Source organism: Tachyglossus aculeatus, chromosome X1 (genome assembly GCF_015852505.1).
Source record: "Tachyglossus aculeatus isolate mTacAcu1 chromosome X1, mTacAcu1.pri, whole genome shotgun sequence".
Lineage (NCBI taxonomy): Eukaryota > Metazoa > Chordata > Mammalia > Monotremata > Tachyglossidae > Tachyglossus > Tachyglossus aculeatus.
The window spans coordinates 84446814-84465663 of record NC_052101.1 but is presented as its reverse complement, the minus strand read 5'-3'; the positions used below and the strand labels follow the sequence as shown (position 1 = coordinate 84465663).

The 18850-nt window shown below is 57.1% G+C and overlaps 2 protein-coding genes across 2 annotated transcripts; both read left to right on the top strand.

Moving 5' to 3' along the window:
* The first annotated feature begins 123 nt into the window (after positions 1-123).
* Positions 124-11771, top strand: TRADD (TNFRSF1A associated via death domain). Its single transcript, XM_038772801.1, has 5 exons — positions 124-323; positions 6054-6200; positions 9229-9506; positions 9760-9946; positions 10225-11771. Exons 2-5 carry the CDS (start codon positions 6062-6064, stop codon positions 10533-10535), a joined length of 915 nt encoding a protein of 304 aa, XP_038628729.1. The 5' UTR covers positions 124-323; positions 6054-6061; the 3' UTR covers positions 10536-11771.
* Positions 11772-14104: 2333 nt separating this feature from the next.
* B3GNT9 (UDP-GlcNAc:betaGal beta-1,3-N-acetylglucosaminyltransferase 9) lies at positions 14105-17410 on the top strand. Its single transcript, XM_038740006.1, has 2 exons — positions 14105-14400; positions 16081-17410. The coding sequence occupies exon 2, from the start codon at positions 16149-16151 to the stop codon at positions 17346-17348; it is 1200 nt and encodes a 399-aa protein (XP_038595934.1). The 5' UTR covers positions 14105-14400; positions 16081-16148; the 3' UTR covers positions 17349-17410.
* Positions 17411-18850: the final 1440 nt, after the last annotated feature.

Below are 18850 nucleotides of genomic sequence, written 5' to 3'. Positions count from 1 at the left end.
GCCGCTCTCGGCCAATCAGCAGGCGGAGGCGGGACTAAGCAGTTTTTCCCTTTGGGTCCTCTTGGGTCCCTCCCCCTCCCCCTCCCTGCCTTTCCCTCTCTCCCTGCCCCCTGCCTTCGGGGTACAGACTAGGGGCCTGGGGTGGTGAGGATTGAGGCGTCTTGTGGCTGTTCTGAGCTCCTTGAAAGCTGAACAGTGTCCAGCTCCTTTCCCCCCTGGGCTGGCTCTGCGCAGACCCGGAAGCAGGCAACTCTGGCAGGCGGAGCAGGGGTGGGGAAAGAGGGAGAGAGAGTGAGAGAGGGACAAGAGCCCGGGGAAGCCAGGTCAGTGCCAGGGTGTGGAGTGGGGGTGGCAACCGGGAGGGCCACGAATAGGGCCCCAAGAGCATGGCCTGGGAGCGCTGGGCCAGGCCTCTGGGGTGGGTGGCCCAGAGAGCTGAAGTCAGGAGCCTGGCCTTTCTCCCAGGAGCCGCATTTTCGCTCCGGAGCGGGGTTCCTTGGGCCTGGAAGTGGAGTAGAGCCGGGTGTTGGGCAACAAGGGGGTTGGAATCAATGTTGAGCCCCGGTCGGGGGTGGGGGCAGAGTGGCAGTGCTTGGGGGAAAAGGCCCCGCTTAAGGTGCCCGGGCAGGACGGGGGCTGGGGGTTGTCGTTTCCCCCCCCGAACGGGCTTGGGTCACGCGGTGTGTGAGACGTGTTGCGGTGGAGGTGTAAATTTGGAGGGCTGAGGAGTGTTCCAATCCCGAGCCCCCTTGAGCTGATGCCCTCGCCCTGGAGTTAGGTGGGGGAGGAGGGGTTGGGTGGGGAGAGCTGCCCGGCCGTTTCTCCAACTCTCCTGGGCATGGCTGTTACTCACATCCTGGTGATCAGAACCAGGGTCGTACTTGGGGAGGGGGACGTCCGAAGGAAGAGTGGAGGGACCTGGGAGAGACTGTGGGGATCAGGAGCCTGGTTCTATCCGCTGCCCCTTGGCTTTCCCTAACCCCCTGACTAAGCCACAGCTGGTGGGCTGGAGTGTGGGGGAATAATGAGTTAATAATAATAACAACTCATTATTCCCCCCCACACCAGATCTCATCAACTAACCAGCTAGCTCTTTTAGCTCCTCTACCTGATTCCTGCCTCCCTTACAACAACACAGCTGAATTTCAGTGGGGAGAGAGCAGGAAGAGGGCCAGGCTAGGCAAAGTTATATATATATATATTAATGGTTTTCTCCCTCTCTAGACTGTAAGCTCTTCAGGAAATGTCTACCGACTCTTAGTACAGTGCACAGAGTAAGCACTGAGTAAATACCATTGATTGATTGATAAGGACTGGAGGGGCCAGGATGGGGAATAAACCAGGCCTTTGGACTTTTGGATGGTGCAGAGAGGGACTTGATCCTTCCTTTCTTAGCTGGAGCATATGCCCCCCCCCCCCCCATTGCTCCCTGTTACTCACATGATAGGAAAGAAACAGAGGAAGGAGATAATAATAATAATAATGGCATTTATTAAGCACTTACTATGTGCAAAGCACTGTTCTAAGCGCTGGGGAGGTTACAAAGTGATCAGGTTGTCCCACATGTGGCTCACAGTCTTAATCCCCATTTTACAGATGAGGTAACTGAGGCACAGAGAAGTTAAGTGACTTGCCCAAAGTCACACAGCTGACAATTGGTGGAGCCGGGATTTGAACCCATGACCTCTGACTCCAAAGCCCGTGCTCTTTCCACTGAGCCACGCTGCTTCTATAATAATAATAACGGTATTTGTCAAGTGCTTACTGTGTGCCAGGCACTGTACTAAGAGCTGGGGTGGATGCAAGCAAAGCGGGTTGGACACGGTTCCTGTCCCACGTGGGGCTCACAGTCTCAATCCCCATTTTACAGATGAGGTAACTGAGGCACAGAGAAGTGAAGTGACTTGCTTAAGGTCACACAGTAGACAAGTGGCGGAACTAGATGAGAACCCAGGCCCATGCTCTACCCTGTAGGCCACCCCACTTCTCTACCTTCCTGACAATGAGGGGGCTCACAGTCTCAATCCCCATTTTACAGATGAGGTAACTGAGGCACAGAGAAGTGAAGTGACTTGCTCAAGGTCACAGAGTAGACAAATGGCAGAACTAGATGAGAACCCAGGCCCATGCTCTACCCTTTAGGCCACCCTACTTCTCTACCTTCCTGACAGTGAGGGGTTGGAGGCACTTTGACACATTAGGCAAGAAGGTTTTAGAGTGTTTTTCTCCAGAGAGTTTTAGAAGAAGGGAGATGGCTATCTACCCGGGATAGTTTTAGCTCCTGCCCTGCCCTCAAGCAAGGGGATGGACTAGGTGACCTCATTAGGGCCCTTCCTGTCCTCACCTTCAAATTCTCTTTCTCCCCTTTCTCTCCTCCTGCCAAGGCCCTCCTTTCCCCTTCAAGTGTCCTTCCCTCCGTAAGTCCTTCTTCCCTTCTCCCCCCCCCACCCCAAACCCAAGACATCCTGCCTTGTACCCCATGCCCCGAATCATTCATTCATTCAATCATATTTATTGAGCGCTTACTGTGTACAGAGCACTGTACTAAGCGCTTGGAAAGTACAATTTGACAACAGATAGCGACAATCCCTACCCAACAACGGGCTCACAGTCTAGAAGGGGGAGACAGACAACAAAACAAGGTGAAGGCTCCCACTCTCTGCGTTTCAGGCCTTCCTGGGTCAGGGGTGACTAGCTCCTGGCAAGCACAGAACCTCACCCTGTTTCCCCAGAAGTAATACTGGGCTGGACTTTTGTAGCCCCCACACTCCCAAGGTGGAGCTGGCAGGAGGATGTTCAGAAGGGATTTGGGATAGAAGTGGGCATTGTATCCCCAGTACTATTTTTTATGGATAAGCGCTTGCTACGTGCCAGGCACTGTAATAATAGTGATAATAACAGTAATGATGATGATGATGATGGTCTTTACTGTGTATCAAGCACTGTTCTAAGCACTGGGGTAGATACAAGCTAATAAGGTTGGACGCAGTCCCTGTCCCACATGGGGCTCACAGTCTTAATCCCCATTTTACCGATGAGGGAACTGAGGCACAGAGAAATAACTTGCCCAAGGTCACACAGCAGACAGATAGCGGAGCCGGGATTAGAATCCCGGTCCTTCCGACTCCCAGGCCTGGGCTCTAACCATTAGGCCATGCTGCTTCTACTTTTTTCCCTTCCCTGGGAGGATCTGTTCTGCCTGTCTGGGGAGATAGGTGGCAGGGAAAAAGGGCATCAGAACCTGAGTGTGCCTTCTCTCCATTGACTTTGGATACTCTCTCTGGACCCTTAGTCTCATGCTCACTGGCCACTCTGCCTCCTGCCAGACTCGTCCCTTCTCTCCCATCCTACCTTATTGAGCTACCTGGCTCCCTCCCTCTGGGACTGAAGACAGTCTGTCACCTCAAAGCCCTGGTTGGTGGGGAAGAGCCCTGTGGACTTGGTGACCTGGAAGGATAAGGGCAGCGTCATGGCTGGTAAGGGTGGTGGGGAGGGGCTGGAATGGTATTTTAGCCCAAATAACTTTTAAAAGTTGGCTGTTGCCCTCGACTCCGGAGCATTTCCTCCGAGATTCTGCAGTAGTTACAGTTCACACTTTCACATCCTCCTTAGCCAGAACCCAGCCCCCCAACCCCTGCAGACATCCTCCTCTCCTCAGGGACTGGTGAGGGGATGGGGGCGGGGCACCAGGCCGCTGGCCCCTAGGGAAGGCAGGGAAAGAGGCCTGGTGCCAAGGTTGGGGGTTGGAGCCGAAGACACCCTGGGGTGCTTTCCTGTCGACTCCACCCCGCCCACCTCCACCCTGGTTGATTCTCTTTCCTCCCCCACCAGTCCCCCTGCTGCCAAAGGTCCTCCACGTGGTCTTGCAGAGGCTGGGCCGGGTGGTAACTGTGATGGTATCAGACTTCCTCCCCGACTGGTGACAGATGCAGCTGGAGGCCAGCCTGAAAGGCAGTCTGCTCCAGGTCTGGGCTAATTTTCTGGAGCCCGGCGCGGGCTCTGCTGGGGCACTGGTGATTTCAGCCTGCTGGCGATTCTTCCCAATCCCTTGGGGATGACCTATCGCTGGCTTTCCTTCCCTTCCCAAGGGGGATGTCAGGGCTGGAGTCCACCATGCCCCTGGGACTTCAGTCTGGGCACGGCACCAGCCAGGGATGGCTGGGTCCTTCTGAGACCCAGCTGAGAGGAAGGGGATGACAGGGAGCTACTGTTTGGTCTCCAAGCTTTGTTTCACCTCCTCTCCTCTCACCTTGGTCCTGGACCGGGGACTTCCTAGTTGCCCAAATTGCTCCGGTTACCTGGGCACCTCAGTTCTGTTCTCTGGTTCCAGCACCGACTCGCTTGTTCAACCTGTCGGCTCCCTCTTCCTGCGTCCCTAGAGTTGGAAGGGGCCATGAGGTCATTTAGTCTAGGAGTTGTCAACAGGGGTGTTGAGACAACTCTCCCCCTGCCTCCCCCCAGCCCCCCTCCCCCCCAAACCCCTGCCCCACCTCCTGGGAATTCCTCAAAACCAGCATGGGCTATGTTATGGAATCAGGGAATTACACTGATGGGATCTGGGCCATTTGAGGGTTCATGTCTTCCCCAGGAGCGTGGCCTGGGCCCAAGCCCCGCCCCTCTGCAATCTATCAGTGGCATTTATTGAGTACTTACTGTGTGCAGAGCACCTTACTGAGTACGTGAGAGAACACAATACATTAGAGTTAGTAGGCGTAATCCCTGCCCTCAAGGAGCTTCCAAACTGGTGGGGGAGATAGTAAAATAAATTACAGGTAGCGAAAGCTGGAGGAAGCAGATAATTAATTCATTTTAATGATGGTATTTATTAAGCACTTACTATGTGCCAAGCATTATCCTAAGCATTGGGGTAGATACAAGATTAATCAGGTTGGACGCGGCCCCTGTCCCACAGGACAGGAAACTGAGGCATGGAGAAGTGAAGTGACTCACCCAAGGTCACACAGCAGCCAAGTGGCAGAGCTGGGATTAGAACCCAGGTCCTCTGACTCCCAGCCCCGTACTCTTTCCACTAGGCCATGCTGCTTCAGGGATTTGGCTGTTCCTGGCCTGGGGATGGAGGAGGGAAGGAGAAGTTTTCATTTTAATGTTTAAAACTGAATTATTTGTGTTGGTCTTCTCCCTGTCCGAAGCTGTAAGCTCCTCGTGAGCAGGCATGGTCTTCTGTAGGGGTTGGGAGGTTAGGGAGAGGGATTACACAATGGAGGGGACTTTAGATGGGAGCCTTGAGCCCACAGGTCACTGTCTTCAAAAATCCCTGATCTAGTCCATTCCCCTGCCCACACGAAGAACCACACCCAAATCATTCCAGACAGACCAGGTCTCTTTTGTTTGTAAATACTCCCCCTGCTTCCTCCACCCTGGGAAGATGATGCCACATTATCTCCTCTGTTCCCATTCCAGGGTCTCAACCTCCTCATTGTCAGATACATCTTCCTTGTGTTTCACTTGAATCCCTCCTGCTGCAGCCTCAGCTGTGGTGAAGATGGAGCCCATTTGGTCCCGGTCCTCTGTACATGAACCCTTCAGGAGCTCGATTGTAAGACCACCAGCCTGTAAGCTCCTTGAGTTCAGGGATCATGCCCACCAACTCGATTGTATTGTACTCCTGCCAGCGCTTAATACAGTACACTGCACACAGTAAGCGCTCACTCAATACCCCTGATTGATTTGAAACTTACTCCTCAGCCTCCTCTTCTGTGGAAGGTCCTTCCCCTCTTCCCCCCACAGGTCCTGTCCCCAGCCCTCTCTGGCTGTTTCTCCTCTCCCCCTTCTCCTTGTGCCCCATCCGACCTCCCCTCTTAACTATATTGCTCAGTCCCAGCGCTGGGACTCAAATCAGGTCTGACCAGGGAGCTACAGGGGGTTTAGGGAGTGCCATCCAGGTGATTCATATCCAGATCATGGTCTTCTATGACCCCAAGATCATCTCTGTCTCCCAAGAAGATGCATTTTGGGCTCTTTAATTGAACCCCGCCTTCCCCCAGACTAGGGGGAAAGGCGGGACCGGAGCAGACCCGGCCTATGTCTGGCAGGAACCGCGATGGCGACGGACTGTGGGGTGTGGATTGGCAGCGTGTACCTGTTTGTGCAGTCGACCCGGAAGGAGGTGGTGCTGTCGGCTGTGTACGCCAGCCCACAGAAGCCAAGTGTGTTTGGAGCTCTCAAGCTATCCCTTGCAGGTAAATACCCATCCTGGGCCCAGGGGAACGGATGGGAAGGGCCTAGCAAGACAGAGGAAAGAGCTGTCGTCCTGGGGAGGTGCCAGTTGGGTCCGCCACTCTTTCAATCAATCAATCGATCGATCGTATTTACTGTGCGCTGACTGTGTGCACAGCACTGTTTGAAGTGCTTGGGAGAGTACAGTATAGCAAGAGTTGGTAGGCAGATTCCCCGCCCACAGTCTTGAAGGGGAGACAGACAGTAAAATAGATGATGGATCCAGCGCTTAGAACAGTGCTTTGCACATAGTAAGCGCTTAACAAATGCCATCATTATTATTATTACATAAGTGCTGTGGGGCTGAGGGAGGGGTGAATAGCAATTGCTTACAGGGTACCGATCCAAGTGCAAGGACGGTGCAGAGTGGGGAGGGAGTAGAGGAACTGAGAGCTTAGTCGGGGAAGGCCTTTTGGGGGAGATATCATTTTAAAAAGGCTGTGAAGGTGGGGAGAGTGATGGTCTGTCGGAAAAGGAGAGGGAGGGAGTTCCAGGTCAGAGGCAGGACGTGGGTGAGGAGTTGGTGGTGAGAAAGATGAGATCGAGGTATAGTGAGTAGATTGGCATTAGAGGAGTAAAGTGAGCATACCGGGTTGTAGCAAGAAATCAGCAAGGTAAGATAGGAGGGGACAAAGCTATTGAGTGCTTTAAAGCTGACGGTAAAGAGTTTCTGTTTGATGCAGAGGTGGATGGGCAACCACTGGAGATTCTTGAGCAGTGGGGAAATGGGCTGAATGGTTTTTAGAAGAGCGATCTGGGCAGCAGGATGAAGTGCAGGCTGGAGTGGGGAGAGGCAGGAGGCAGGGAGGTCAACAAGGAGGCTGATGCAGTAGTTGAGGCAGAATAGGATCAGCATAGTACCAGTTCGGATGGAGAGGAAAGGGTGGAATTTAGCAATGTTGTGAAGGTAGAACCGACAGGATTTGACACAGATTGAATATGTGGGTTAAATGAGAGACGAGTCAAGGATACCGCTTAGGTTACGGGCTAGTGAGATGGGGAGGAAAGTGGTGCTGTCTACAATGATGATAATAATAATAATTATGGTATTTGTTAAGTGCTTACTATGTGCCAGGCACTGTACTGAGCTCTGGGGTTAATACAAGCAAATTAGGTTGGACACAATCCCTGTCCCATGTGAGGCTCACAGTCTCAATCCCCATTTTGCAGATGAGGTAACTGAGGCCCAGAGAAGTTAAGTGACTTACCCAAGATCACACAGGAGACAAGTGGCGGAGTCGGGATTAGAACCCATGACCTTCTGGCTCCCAGGCCTGTGCTGTATCCAGTACGCCATGTCACGGGGAGGACAGGGTGTGGGTGGGAAGATGAGGCATTCTCGTTTGGACATGGTAAGGTTGAGATGTCAGTGGGACATCCAAGTAGAAATATCCTGAAGGCGGGAGGAAATATAAGACTTCAGAGGAGGTGAGAGATCAGGGCTGGAGATGTAGATTTGGGAATCATCCACATAGAGATGGTAGCTGATGTCATTTAAGTGAATGAGTTCTCCAAGGTGTAGAAGGAGAATAGAAGGAGACCCAGAACTGAGCTTTGAGGTCCCCACCACCCCTCCAGTTAGGGGGTGGGAGGTAGAGGAGGAACCCACAAAAGAGACTGAGAAGGAGTGCCAGAGAGGTAGGAATAGAACCAGGAGAGGACAGCGTCAGTGAAGCCAAGGTTGGATAATGTTTCCAGAGGAAGGGGGTGACCCACAGCATCGAAGGCGCTGAGTAGAGGCCATTGGATTAGGCAAGAAGGAGATCATTATGTTGGTGACCTTCGAGAGGGCAGTTCCGTGAAGTTTTAATAATAATAATAATAATAATGGCATTTGTTAAGTGCTTACTATGTGCAAAGCACTGTTCTAAGCACTGGGGAGGTTACAAGGTGATCAGGTTGTCCCACTGGGGGCTCACAGTCTTAATCCCCATTTTACAGATGAGGTAACTGAGGCACAGAGAAGTTAAGTGACTTGCCCAAAGTCACACAGCTGACAATTGGTGGAGCCAGGATTTGAACCCATGACCTCTGACTCCAAAGCCACTGAGCCATGCAGCTTCTCTGTGTTTTCTCTGTGAGGGCCACTTTTAGGAATGGGAACAGTGCCTTGGATTTCCCCTCTCCCCTCAATAAGGTGTCTCTCCTGCTTCTCTTCATTCTGTCTGATCTTCTCTCCTCTCTCCTCCCCCTTCACCTCTCTCCTCCTCCTCCTCCTTTTCCTCTCAGCGGCTGGCAGCAGGGCAGAGGGGAGGCAGCAGAAGGAACCGGGGAACAGAAGGAGGATGTGGCAGTCTGTCAGGTCCAGCGGGGGTTCCAGTTTGAACTCCCACCGTCCTCCAGCTGGTTAGAGGTGCCACTAGCCCGCCCCGGAACCACGGGTCTGTTTCTGGCTCGGACCCGCTGGGCAGTAGGGAATGGAGTCTGTCGGCCCCGCCCACGGCGGTGTGAGGAGGAGGGACGTCAGAGGTCACCCTGTCCGGGGCCCTTTCTCCGGTCGGTCCGAGGAGGCAATCTGTCCTGGTCTTAAAGCTTTCCACTGGCCACCTGGTCCAGGCTTTACACCCCTCACTGTCGGGGAGTGCTTAATCTTCCCTGCTGCAGTTTCAGCTCCTTTCCTTTTGCTCCGCCTTCTGTGGTCCATCTTTTTCTTCTTCCTCCCAACCAGCATCTCCCGGGTGCTGGGGTAGCAGTGGAAAGGTAGGCCCCGCTCTGGGGGTGGGGGGGGAGGGTGGGAGGGGCGCGTTTTGAGGGATCGGCCCTATATGCCGTCTCCGGCCCCAAGACACCCGCTGGGGTTCCCAGCCACCCAGATTTCCCTGAGTGAGAGCCCTGTCTGCTGCTGCCACCCCCAATCTTTCCAGAGTGAGCAAAGCTGCCCTCTGGGCTCAACACAAGAAGCAATACCCAGGCCCTGCTCAGGCTTTGTGCAGTCAGGGGGAGCCTAATGCCCCCTTGCCTGCCCCTGCCCACTCTTCTCTCTACCCACAGAGGCCACGGGCAACCAGCCTGGCTTGGAGGTCCTGAAGATACACTGTAGTGAACCCCAGCTCATTGTTCAACTGAAGTTCTGCCAGCAGGAGTGCTGCCGTCGCTTTCTGTGCAGCTATCGGGAGGGGACATTGCATGGGGCTCTGCAAAGCCACCTGCAGCCGGTCCTGGGCTGCAGCCCCGGGCCCCTGCTCCTGGAGCTCAAGGTGGGCTCAGAGCAGCTGGATGGCTTGATGCAGGAGGAGGAGCGCTGCCTGGAGCTCATCTACCGAGAGAAGGTGAGAGAAGATGGAGAGGGGCAGCCTGGCGGGATCGGGCAGTCGGTCTCCATCTGTCTGCCTGCTTGCCTGCTGGCCCCCGGCTTCAACCCCCCTGGGTTCCTCTGACTGACCTCAACCTCGTTGCTTGCGAGGGGAGGCTCGGGATTAGCCCCAGGCTGTCCCGGGGGACGGGGGGCTCAGGCAAGGGGAGTGCTTTCCTGTGGGGCCCCGGGCCGACCCCCACGCCTGACTCCCGGCTTCCCCTCTCCAGCCAGATCGGCTCCGGGATGAGGAGATCGCGGACCTGGAGGATGCGCTCCGGAACCTGACCTGCCGGCAGGAGGGGAAGGAGGCAACCCCCTCTCTGGGCGAATGGGAGCCCAACCCCACCACGGGTGGGAAGCCCCCAGCGGCCCCAACGACGGAAGACACCTTTGTCTTCCAGGGACAGCACGTCGGTGAGTGCGCTGCTCGGGGCGGGAGGAGGGGCAGCTGGGCCTCGGGAGGCCCCGGGATGAGCTAGGGGCCTTGGTGGGGGTGGAGAGTCCAGAGATCCCCACCGGGATCTCGCGGGGCCCCCCTGCCTGCCCTCTGTCACATGGGGGCCCCCCTGGAGGGGCCCGGTTGGACAGAGCCTAGCCAGAGGGCAGGCGGGCAGGTAGGTCTGAGCGCTGCCCCTGGCCCCTCGCCGTCTTCCCTGGGCGCCCCCAGCTCAGTGCCCTCCTCTGCCTGGCAGCCAACCGGCCCCTGAGCCTAGAGGACCAGCAGCGGTTTGCGCGCCTGGTGGGGAAGAAGTGGAAGAAGGTGGGCCGGTCGCTGCAGCGGAGCTGCCGGGCTCTGCGGGACCCAGTGATCGATGCGCTGGCCTACGAGTACGAGCGGGAGGGGCTGTATGAACAGGCCTACCAGCTGCTGCTACACTTTGTGCGGGCTGAGGGCCGGCGGGCCACGCTGCAGCGGCTCGTGGAGGCGCTGGAGGAGAACAGCCTCACCAGCTTGGCTGAGGATCTGCTGGGTCTGCAGCACCAAGAGAGCGAGATCTCCTAGCACCCCCGCCCGCTCTCTCCATCCCCCTCCCTGCGGCTGTCCTGGCCCCACTTGGGACAGCTTCCCACCGGGGGCTGGGGGAGCCTAAGAAAAATGACATCAGTGGGGATTTCCTAGCCACCTGGCATTTTCAGGATCTGCCTTCCTTGCTTCTCCCCAGCGAGTGATATCCCTTCCCAATCCCTAACCCTAGCCCCCTCCTCCCCGTCCCCCACCCAAGGAGCCTCCCACTCGCCTCCTCTCCTCCCTCCCCAACTCACAGCACTTCTCTGTGTCCTCCCTCGTGTCAGCCCTCCCACTGCTCAGGCTCTTGGTCTTCTCATGCCAAGACCCAGTCCTCGGGTAGGCATCCCTCAGAGAGGCATACACAGGCTGCAGTTTCCCACCCAGGTGGAGCCTGGGGACTGCAGTGCCCTGGTCTGAGCCAGGGCCCCGAACCTGACCTGGGGTCAAGTGGGTGCAGCAGGAGGGGGCCTCAGTGGCACCAGGCCCGATGCCACCATCGGAGCCACCCTTTCTCCACTGATCTGGCTCCGTCCCCCAGCCCTAGGAGCTGAGCCCAAATGCCTCTGGTCTGGGTCTCAGCATCAACACTCCTCTCTCTGAAAAGAGGGGGCCAGGGTCGCTCTGGGGCTCAGATGCCTGAAAGCGAGGCCGGGGATGGGCCCTGAGCCCTGCATCCTGTAACCCCACTCCACAACCTTGGCCCACCTGGGTCTGGGAATGAGATTGTGCCTCTTGACCAGTATGATCTGCAGGGGCCGACCACTGACAGCAGATCTGGCCAGATTCTTCCACCCTCATCCCTGCCTCGGAACGGCCTTCCCCCGATTTCTCCCTCATTTTCCTTCCTTGGACCTGGGGGCTGGGTTCGTGCTCTGTGTGCTGCCAGCTCCGTGGTGGGGAAAGGGGGGAGTGCTCTTAGCCCCTTCCCATTCCTTTTACCCGAGTCAGCTGGACAGGCCTCCTCGGTCTCCGGCACCTCCACAGCCATCCCACCAGGCGAGCTCGTCTGTAATGCCATCTTTGGTTTGGAGCTGGGGTGGAGGATGGTGGGGTGGGGGGAAGCTACCCCCTTTCCCTCTCGTCGCCACCCCTGCCCCCCGAAACCAGACTGAGAGCTCCATGTCACATTTGTCTCCTGAGACCAAATGACCGTGCGGGCAGAACCTGTGTTTCATGCCCGGGACTAGAGGATATTTTTCAAGAAATGATATGAGTAAAGTGCCTTTTAGAAATGAACCCACCAGCCTCCTGGTCTGGCTCTCTGCTGCTTGCACCTGGACCATGGTGGGGAAGGATTATGGTGCAGGAAGCTCCAGCTGCCTCTTCTCCTTCCCTCTACCTCCCAGTGTAGGGGCGGGGTGGCCGGTCACAGGGCTGGCCAGGTGGAGGGAGGCACCAGGTGCTTTCAGGGAGACTCTAGCTTTGGGGTGCCCTGGCCCATCTCCGCCAGGGAAGAAAATCAAGAAAATCCACGTTCTTTGCTCCTTCCTCTCAGAAACTGCTGCTCATGGTGACGTTTTGGTCCCTTTTGAGGTCGGACGCCCTGTTTCTAGCACCGGGGTCCTTGTACCCGTGGCTCTTTGTCGCCTAACTGTCTTGGGGGAAGGGGGGGGTCCATGCTTGTTAGTGCACCCTGAAATGACCACTGTTGTGTGCTGCCACCACCCCCATGACTTATAATTGGAATCCCCAGAAGGGACCGTCCTGCTGAGATTTGAGGGAATGCCAGCTTCCTCCTTATGATGAGTCTCTCCAATATCAATCAAGTCATATTTATTGAACGCTTACTGTGTGCAGAGCAGTATGACAGGTTCCACTCAGATCACTCAAGCTCACTCTTGGGGTGATACACAGGTGACCAATATAGACTTCGTTCAAGGTTGCACCGGCAACAGAATCCCTTAGGACTAGATCCAGGAACAGCTGCCTACCCCTGATCTAGAGCTTTCTCCCCACGTAAACTCAGGGGTACCCGTCCCCCTGAATCGCTTAGCAGTTCTTTTGCGGGCACGCCACCCATGGGGCTTTTCCCTGAAAGGTCACCCTGCTGGCCCTATGCCTTCCTGGTGGGCACCAGCTTCCCACGCCCCTTCCCTTCAGATGTGCATTAGATGCCCATCAGGACCTCTATATTCTGAACATGGCTACCCTTCTCCTTGTGGCTCAGGGGTTTCTTCCCATTTTTAGCCCCCTCCTCCTTGCGCTCCTCCCCCCCCCCCCCCCCCCTTGTCATCAGGTGAGTGGTTGGTCTCCCATGCAAAGGAACTTTTCCCTGGGAAGGGGTCTTGAGAAGTGAGCTGTTTATCCATTTCCCCATCTCCTCCCCCTGCCCCCCCGGGCTTTCCCTGGTCCAGGCCATCACACTCCCTACAAGTGGGTAGGTGGGGGTGGGAGGGGGGATTGCACCTCACTCTCCTTGCTCCTGGGGCATTCACTTCCCAGCCACCTCCCTTGCCATTCCCCCACCCCTCCCTGGCAAGCGTTCTACCCGCTCCCTCTCTCCCTCCCTCCCTCCCACATTGTTAGGATCGGGGGCTCTGGGAGAATCTGGGGGTGGGAAAGAGGAGTCTGCCCTCTCTGTGATTGGGCTAGGGTTTCAAGGTCTTTCCTGGGTTGGATCCAGGATAGACCTGAGAGAAGCAGTGGGGTTTAGAGGACAGTATATGGGTTTGGGAATCAGAGGACCTACCTGGATGCTAGTCCTGTTTCCACCACTGGCTTGCTATGTGAACTGGGCAAGTCAGTTCACTTCTGTGTGCCTCAGTTTCCTTATCTGTAAAATGGGGCTTCAATACCTATTCTCCCTCCCCCCTTAGACCATGAGCCCCCTGTGGAACAGGGACTGTTTGTGACCAGGTTATCTTGTATCTACCCCGGTGTCTAGTACAGTGCTTGGCACAGAGTAAGTCCTTAACAAATGCCCCAGTGATTATTATTAATCAAGGTGATCCCCTTGGGAATAGGGTGCAGCATGGCATAGTGGATATTGCACAGACCTTGAAGTCAGAAGGTCATGGGTTCTATTCTCAGCTCTGCCACTTATCTGCTGTGTGGCCTTAGGCAAGCCACTTAACTTCTCTGTGTTTGTTACCTCATCTATAAAATGAGGATGAAGACTGTGAGCCCTGTGCGGCACAGGGACTGTGTCCAACCCGATTTGCTTGTATCAGCCCCAGTGCTTAGTATAGTGCCTGGCACATAGTAAGCACTTAACAAATACCATTATTATTATTATTGTTATCACCTGGCTACCAATATAGGCACCTCCTGAGGGCTGCAAGGCAGCAAAGGGAGCAGGGTTGGGGGGAGGTCGCTTTGAATTGCAACTTTGGGCCCCCCCCACCTCTCCTGTTCAGCCTCCGCAGGCCCAGCAGGCCCAGGGCAGCACCCCCTCCTCGGAGTGTGGCTCCCCGACCTCCGATGAGGGTGGCTGATGGTGGGGGGTGGGGGGGGGGGTGCGGGGGAGGGAAGGGAAGGGGGAGGTGCAAGGCCCCAGCCATCCAGCTGGGCGCCGTCTGCTTCCCAAACTGGCCGCTGGAACATCTGCTGACATCACGTGACAGGCACTGGGAGGCCTCTGGAGCTGCCGCCGCTCCCATGGACCATCCCCCTGCCAACACTGCACACACAGACCCACACACACTCGCACACATCCTGGGATCCGAGCCGCCACTTGGTGCGGCCCCTCGCTCTCCAGCCTCACGTCCCCCCATGCATGTTCTGGGAAACCCTGGTGGGCTCGGGCCACTCCGGTGGGAGGCCCAGGACAGCTGAAGCTGAGTGGAGCCAGATGTGCCTGCTCGGCCAGCCGCGGATGCCCCGTTCCCAAGGTGACCCGGGTTCCCCCCTGCCAGCCAACGTGAGTATTGGAGCCCTGAGCCCACCCCGAGTCCACACAGCCCTTAGCTAGGGGAAGGGTGCGGACAAGACCCCAGGGGTTCAGCCCAAGCTTCTCTCCCTCTCTCCTTTTGCTTCCGCTGCCTCCGAGACCCAGGCTCTCCCTCCTGTCTTCTATCTCCTAGACTTCTTCTCTATTCCTCCTCCTCCTCCTTCTCTCTCCTCCTCCTCTATGACCCTCCTCCGTGCCTCCCTCCACCCCCATTCACATCTGCATAGAACAAGAAATAAAAACAGAAGAGAAACCCAGGCCAGGAAAATGAACACAGAGCTGGGCTTGGGGTTAGGGGAGGGGAAGGGAGGGAAGGGAGGGGCTGAGGCCCAGCTCCCCGAAGGGCCTTCTCCAACTGCCTGGTTGCAGAAGGGAGAGACAACCTAAGTTTGATCCTTTCCTCTCGGGGTTTGAAATGCATTCAGCTGCAGCTTGGGCAGTGACCCTGCGGCCAGAGCTTCACCCTGACCCGGGAGAATGCAAGGGCTCTGGAGCAAGTCGGGGGATTTGTGCCCCTCCTGGAGAAACTCTAGGACCAAGCAAGATCTGCATACTTCCACAAAATGTCGTGCCTGGCACAGGGAGTGGGGATAGCAAATGGGCTGCTGTGTCCGGTATGTGAGAGGGCAGTCAATAGCTGCCCTGAACTTTAGCCCGTTCCAACCTACCTAGGCCCGCTATCTATGCTTACAAACCCAGCTCCCCACCTTAGCCAGACTGGGTTTGCCCCGCTAAGGTGGCAGCCCCGACAGCCCCCAGGTAAGGGCTGTTGTCCTGCTGCACCACAGGCCTAGAGCCCTGGAGAGTGGAGCCAGATTGGGGGTGTGAGGTGGAGAAGAGAGAGCAAGGGGGAAGGGCACGCTCTTAACGTCTGGCCACTTGAAATTTGGGCCCGGGGCTTGGATTTATGAGCAACAGGAGCCATTAGCAACTTTACACAGGGGCACATTGAGAGAGCCCTCACTCCATTCCCTGCCCACTGTTCACTATTTCTGCCCCTCTTCTTCCCCCTAACCTTGTCTTTCTCCCTGCCCCTCTGGCTTTCCATCTTCACTCACCTTCCCCTGACTTTGGCACCTTAGACCCGTTGGGTCCGAGGTGAGAGAACCAGTCCGGGGACCTTCTCCTTCCTCGCCTGTGGGGCTGCTTGAGGTAAAGAAGACTCAGCTGGTGAAAGTCAGACACAAGCCGTCTGACCTGGCTGGGCTCCTCCCTCTCTCTGCCCAGCCACGGGGTGGGAGTTCTGCGCCATTGGGGTGGGGGGGTGGGGGCGGAGATTAAAAAGTCCCAGCAACAGAGACATGGGGTGGGGGTAGAAGGGAAGGATTCTGGGGTAGAAGGTAAGGATTCTGGGCCAGAAGAGTTAGAGCGAGCGTGGGTGGCTTGGCACACGCCTCATGCTCTGGCCCGGCTCCTCCGGGCTTGGTTTAGCTCGCTTCTTCCCGGGACTCTGCTCTGCTGGGTGCCGGCTGCCCTTGGGGCGAGCGCACGCTGAGACCGTCCCCTTGGGGCTCGTCCCGGCTTGAGGCTCTACCTGCTCTGGGCCCCCAAAGCATGAGCCGGGTGGGGGAGGTCTGGCAGTCCACCCCCCACCCCTCAGAGGGGGCCCCAGAGCTGGCTGTGATGGCTGAGAACTCTGCTTGCTTACAGATGGCTGGGGCTAGCTGGCCGAGGGACGTGGGCAGCGCCTGATCTGGGCTCTTGGACGTCCAGGAACCATGAGGCGGTGGCGGTGGCTGCGGCTCCGGGGGGACGTGTTCTGCACCCTGCTCCTGGGGGCCACACTCTGTGGCCTCCTCTACTTCCAGCTGGAACTGGGGGCCCCGGGCCCCAGCCTGCCCAAAGCTCGCCCAAAAGCGTCTGCGCCGCCAAGGGTCTTCTCCCAGGCCGGTCCGGAGGCGGAAGGGCGGGTTGGGGCCTGGGGGTCCCTGCTTCATTACGAGGCCGACACGCCAGAGCCCCCCACTCCCCCGGACCCATTTGACTTCGATCAGTACCTGCGTGACAAGGACCGGCGTGACTTCGACCTGCTCATCAACCAGCCGCACAAGTGCCAGGGCTTGCCCTCCAGGGGGCCCGACCTCCTCATCGCCGTCAAGTCGGTGATGGAGGACTTTGGGCGGCGGGAGGTGGTGCGCCAGACATGGGGCCGGGAGGGGCTGGTGCGCGGGGCGTGGGTGCGCCGGGTCTTTCTGCTGGGGGTGCCCCGGCCCGGGGTGGCGCCGGGCTCCTGGGAGAGCCTGCTGCAGCAGGAGAGCGGGGCCTACGGGGACATCCTCCTCTGGGCCTTCCAGGACACCTTCTTCAACCTGACCCTCAAAGAGCTGCACTTCCTGGCCTGGGCCGACACCTACTGCCCCGCCGCCCACTTTGTTTTCCAAGGTGACATTGATGTCTTCGTTCATGTGGAGAACCTGCTGACCTTCCTGGAGCCCCGGGACCCGTCCCGGGCCCTGCTAGTCGGGGATGTGATCTTGGATGCGCAGCCCATCCGGGCCCGGAACAGCAAGTACTACATCCCCAAGAAAGTGTACGGGCTGGGGGTATACCCGGCCTACGCGGGTGGCGGGGGCTTCCTGCTCTCCGGAGCCGCCGTGCACCAGCTGAGCCGGGCCTGCCGCGAGGTAGAGCTCTTCCCCATTGACGACGTCTTCCTGGGCATGTGCCTGCAGCGCATTGGCCTGCGGCCCGAGCCCCACAGCGGCTTCCGGACCTTCGGCATCCCGCGGCCCTCGGCTGCCCCGCACCTCCAGCCCTTTGACCCCTGCTTCTACCAGGACCTCATGGTCGTGCACAGCCTGACGGGAGCCGAGATCTGGCTCATGTGGCAACTGCTGCACGGGCCCCCGCTGGACTGTGCGCGGCGGGGGCGTGTCCAGGAGCCCTTTCGTTGGGTCGGTGGGAAAGGGGCCGCTTAGTGTCTGGAAGCTGAGCTTGGGGGTGGAGGTTGGGGTGCTCTGACTCCAGAGCGGAGCTCCCTGTGGCCAAGTGTGGGGAGGCAGATCCTGCCTCAGAGGGGAGAGGCTGAATATAGTCAGGGTTGGGGGGGGGGGGGGGGGCGGAGAGATGTGTGTGCGCTAGGGAGGAGGAGGTGGTGTGAGTGTGTGTCGTGGGGAGAGGGGGAGGGGTGTGTGTGTGCGCGTGCGCGTGTGCCACAACTTCTGCCCCATAGTTCACTAGGCCGGAAGGGGAAGGGAAGGAAGGAAGGAAGGGAGCTCAATATGCATTTATGTGTTCCTGCCTTCCTGTTCAGACTTTTATCTCCTGCTGCGGGAAAACAAAGTCAGAACGCCAGGCAACAGCTAGAAGTGTTTGTTTATCTTGTGGGGAATGCTGGGTGGGCTCCAGCCGTCAGAGGACCGGTGGGATGCTGCCTCTAGCATCCTCAGCGGCACCCCGCTGTCTTCTGGGGGAACTTGGGGCCCAGCTGAATCTGAAATGTTGCTTTGCCTGTTGGGCCTGGGCAGTGCATGACCCCAAACAGCTGAGCAAAACTCAAGAGCCGACCACCGGCCCTGGAGATGTATTCCTGACCTGGCAGAGATGATCATCAAGACCCTCCCTGCATCCCTTCTCTTCTCCCTGCCCTAGCTCTTTCCCCAAGCCCCCTCAGGCTCTTTTGGCTTTCTTTGCTTAGCCTAGGAAGGGGTTTTCCAGCCTACTCCTCGGAGCCCAAATTGCATGGTTTCAGCAATCTGATGGGCCGGAGGAGGGGTGTCTGGGCTGGTGGGTCTCTGGAGTTCCTTTGGTCAATCTGATCCCAGGCACGCAGATAGGGGTGGCAGGGGACTTATTGGGATTCTCCAACTCTGCTCCCCTGGCCCCTCCAATGTTGGTGATTGGAGAATCAACTGGAGAATGATCTTGGGGAGGGCTGGGACAGCACAAAGACACCACCGAGCATTTGGGCTGGAACTCTTGGAAGAGACCGAGAAACCTGAGGGTCGTGGCTCCCACAGCAAACTTCGAGAAAACACGAAGCCTGCTCCTTCGTTTCTCCAAGTCCTGGTGTGAGAGGGGGAATTGGATGCTTCGACCCTGCTGGGGTCTCCTTCTCTGGCCAGGTGGGAGGATGGGGAAGGGAAAGTCTGGAGCTCTGGGATGAGCCAGGGGAGGAGGAGGAGACCATTCAGTCAATCAACCAATGGGATCTATTGAGCGCTTGCTGTGTGCAGAGCACTGAACTAAGTGCCTGAGAGAGTACAATATAACAGAGTTGGTAGACATACTCCCTACCCACATGGAGCTCACAGTCTAGAAGATACTGCAGGCGCGCTTGTGTGTGTCGCCCAGGGTGGGGGTGACTACCTTAAATTGGATACCCAGAATGGGGAGTGATGCTCTGGGAGTAGGGGTAGGGGGAGAGGACACTTTTAAAAGATGGGAAAGGAATAAGAATGAGATCTGGAATGAAAGTGTT

Excerpts from the sequence above, each read along its gene's own strand:
- TRADD (XM_038772801.1), top strand. The coding sequence starts at position 6,062 with ATGGCGACGGACTGTGGGGTGTGGATTGGCAGCGTGTACCTGTTTGTG. Across the intron at positions 6,201-9,228 it reads TCTCAAGCTATCCCTTGCAG|AGGCCACGGGCAACCAGCCT; the intron begins GTAAATACCCAT and ends CTCTACCCACAG. Across the intron at positions 9,947-10,224 it reads CTTCCAGGGACAGCACGTCG|CCAACCGGCCCCTGAGCCTA; the intron begins GTGAGTGCGCTG and ends TCTGCCTGGCAG.
- B3GNT9 (XM_038740006.1), top strand. The coding sequence starts at position 16,149 with ATGAGGCGGTGGCGGTGGCTGCGGCTCCGGGGGGACGTGTTCTGCACC.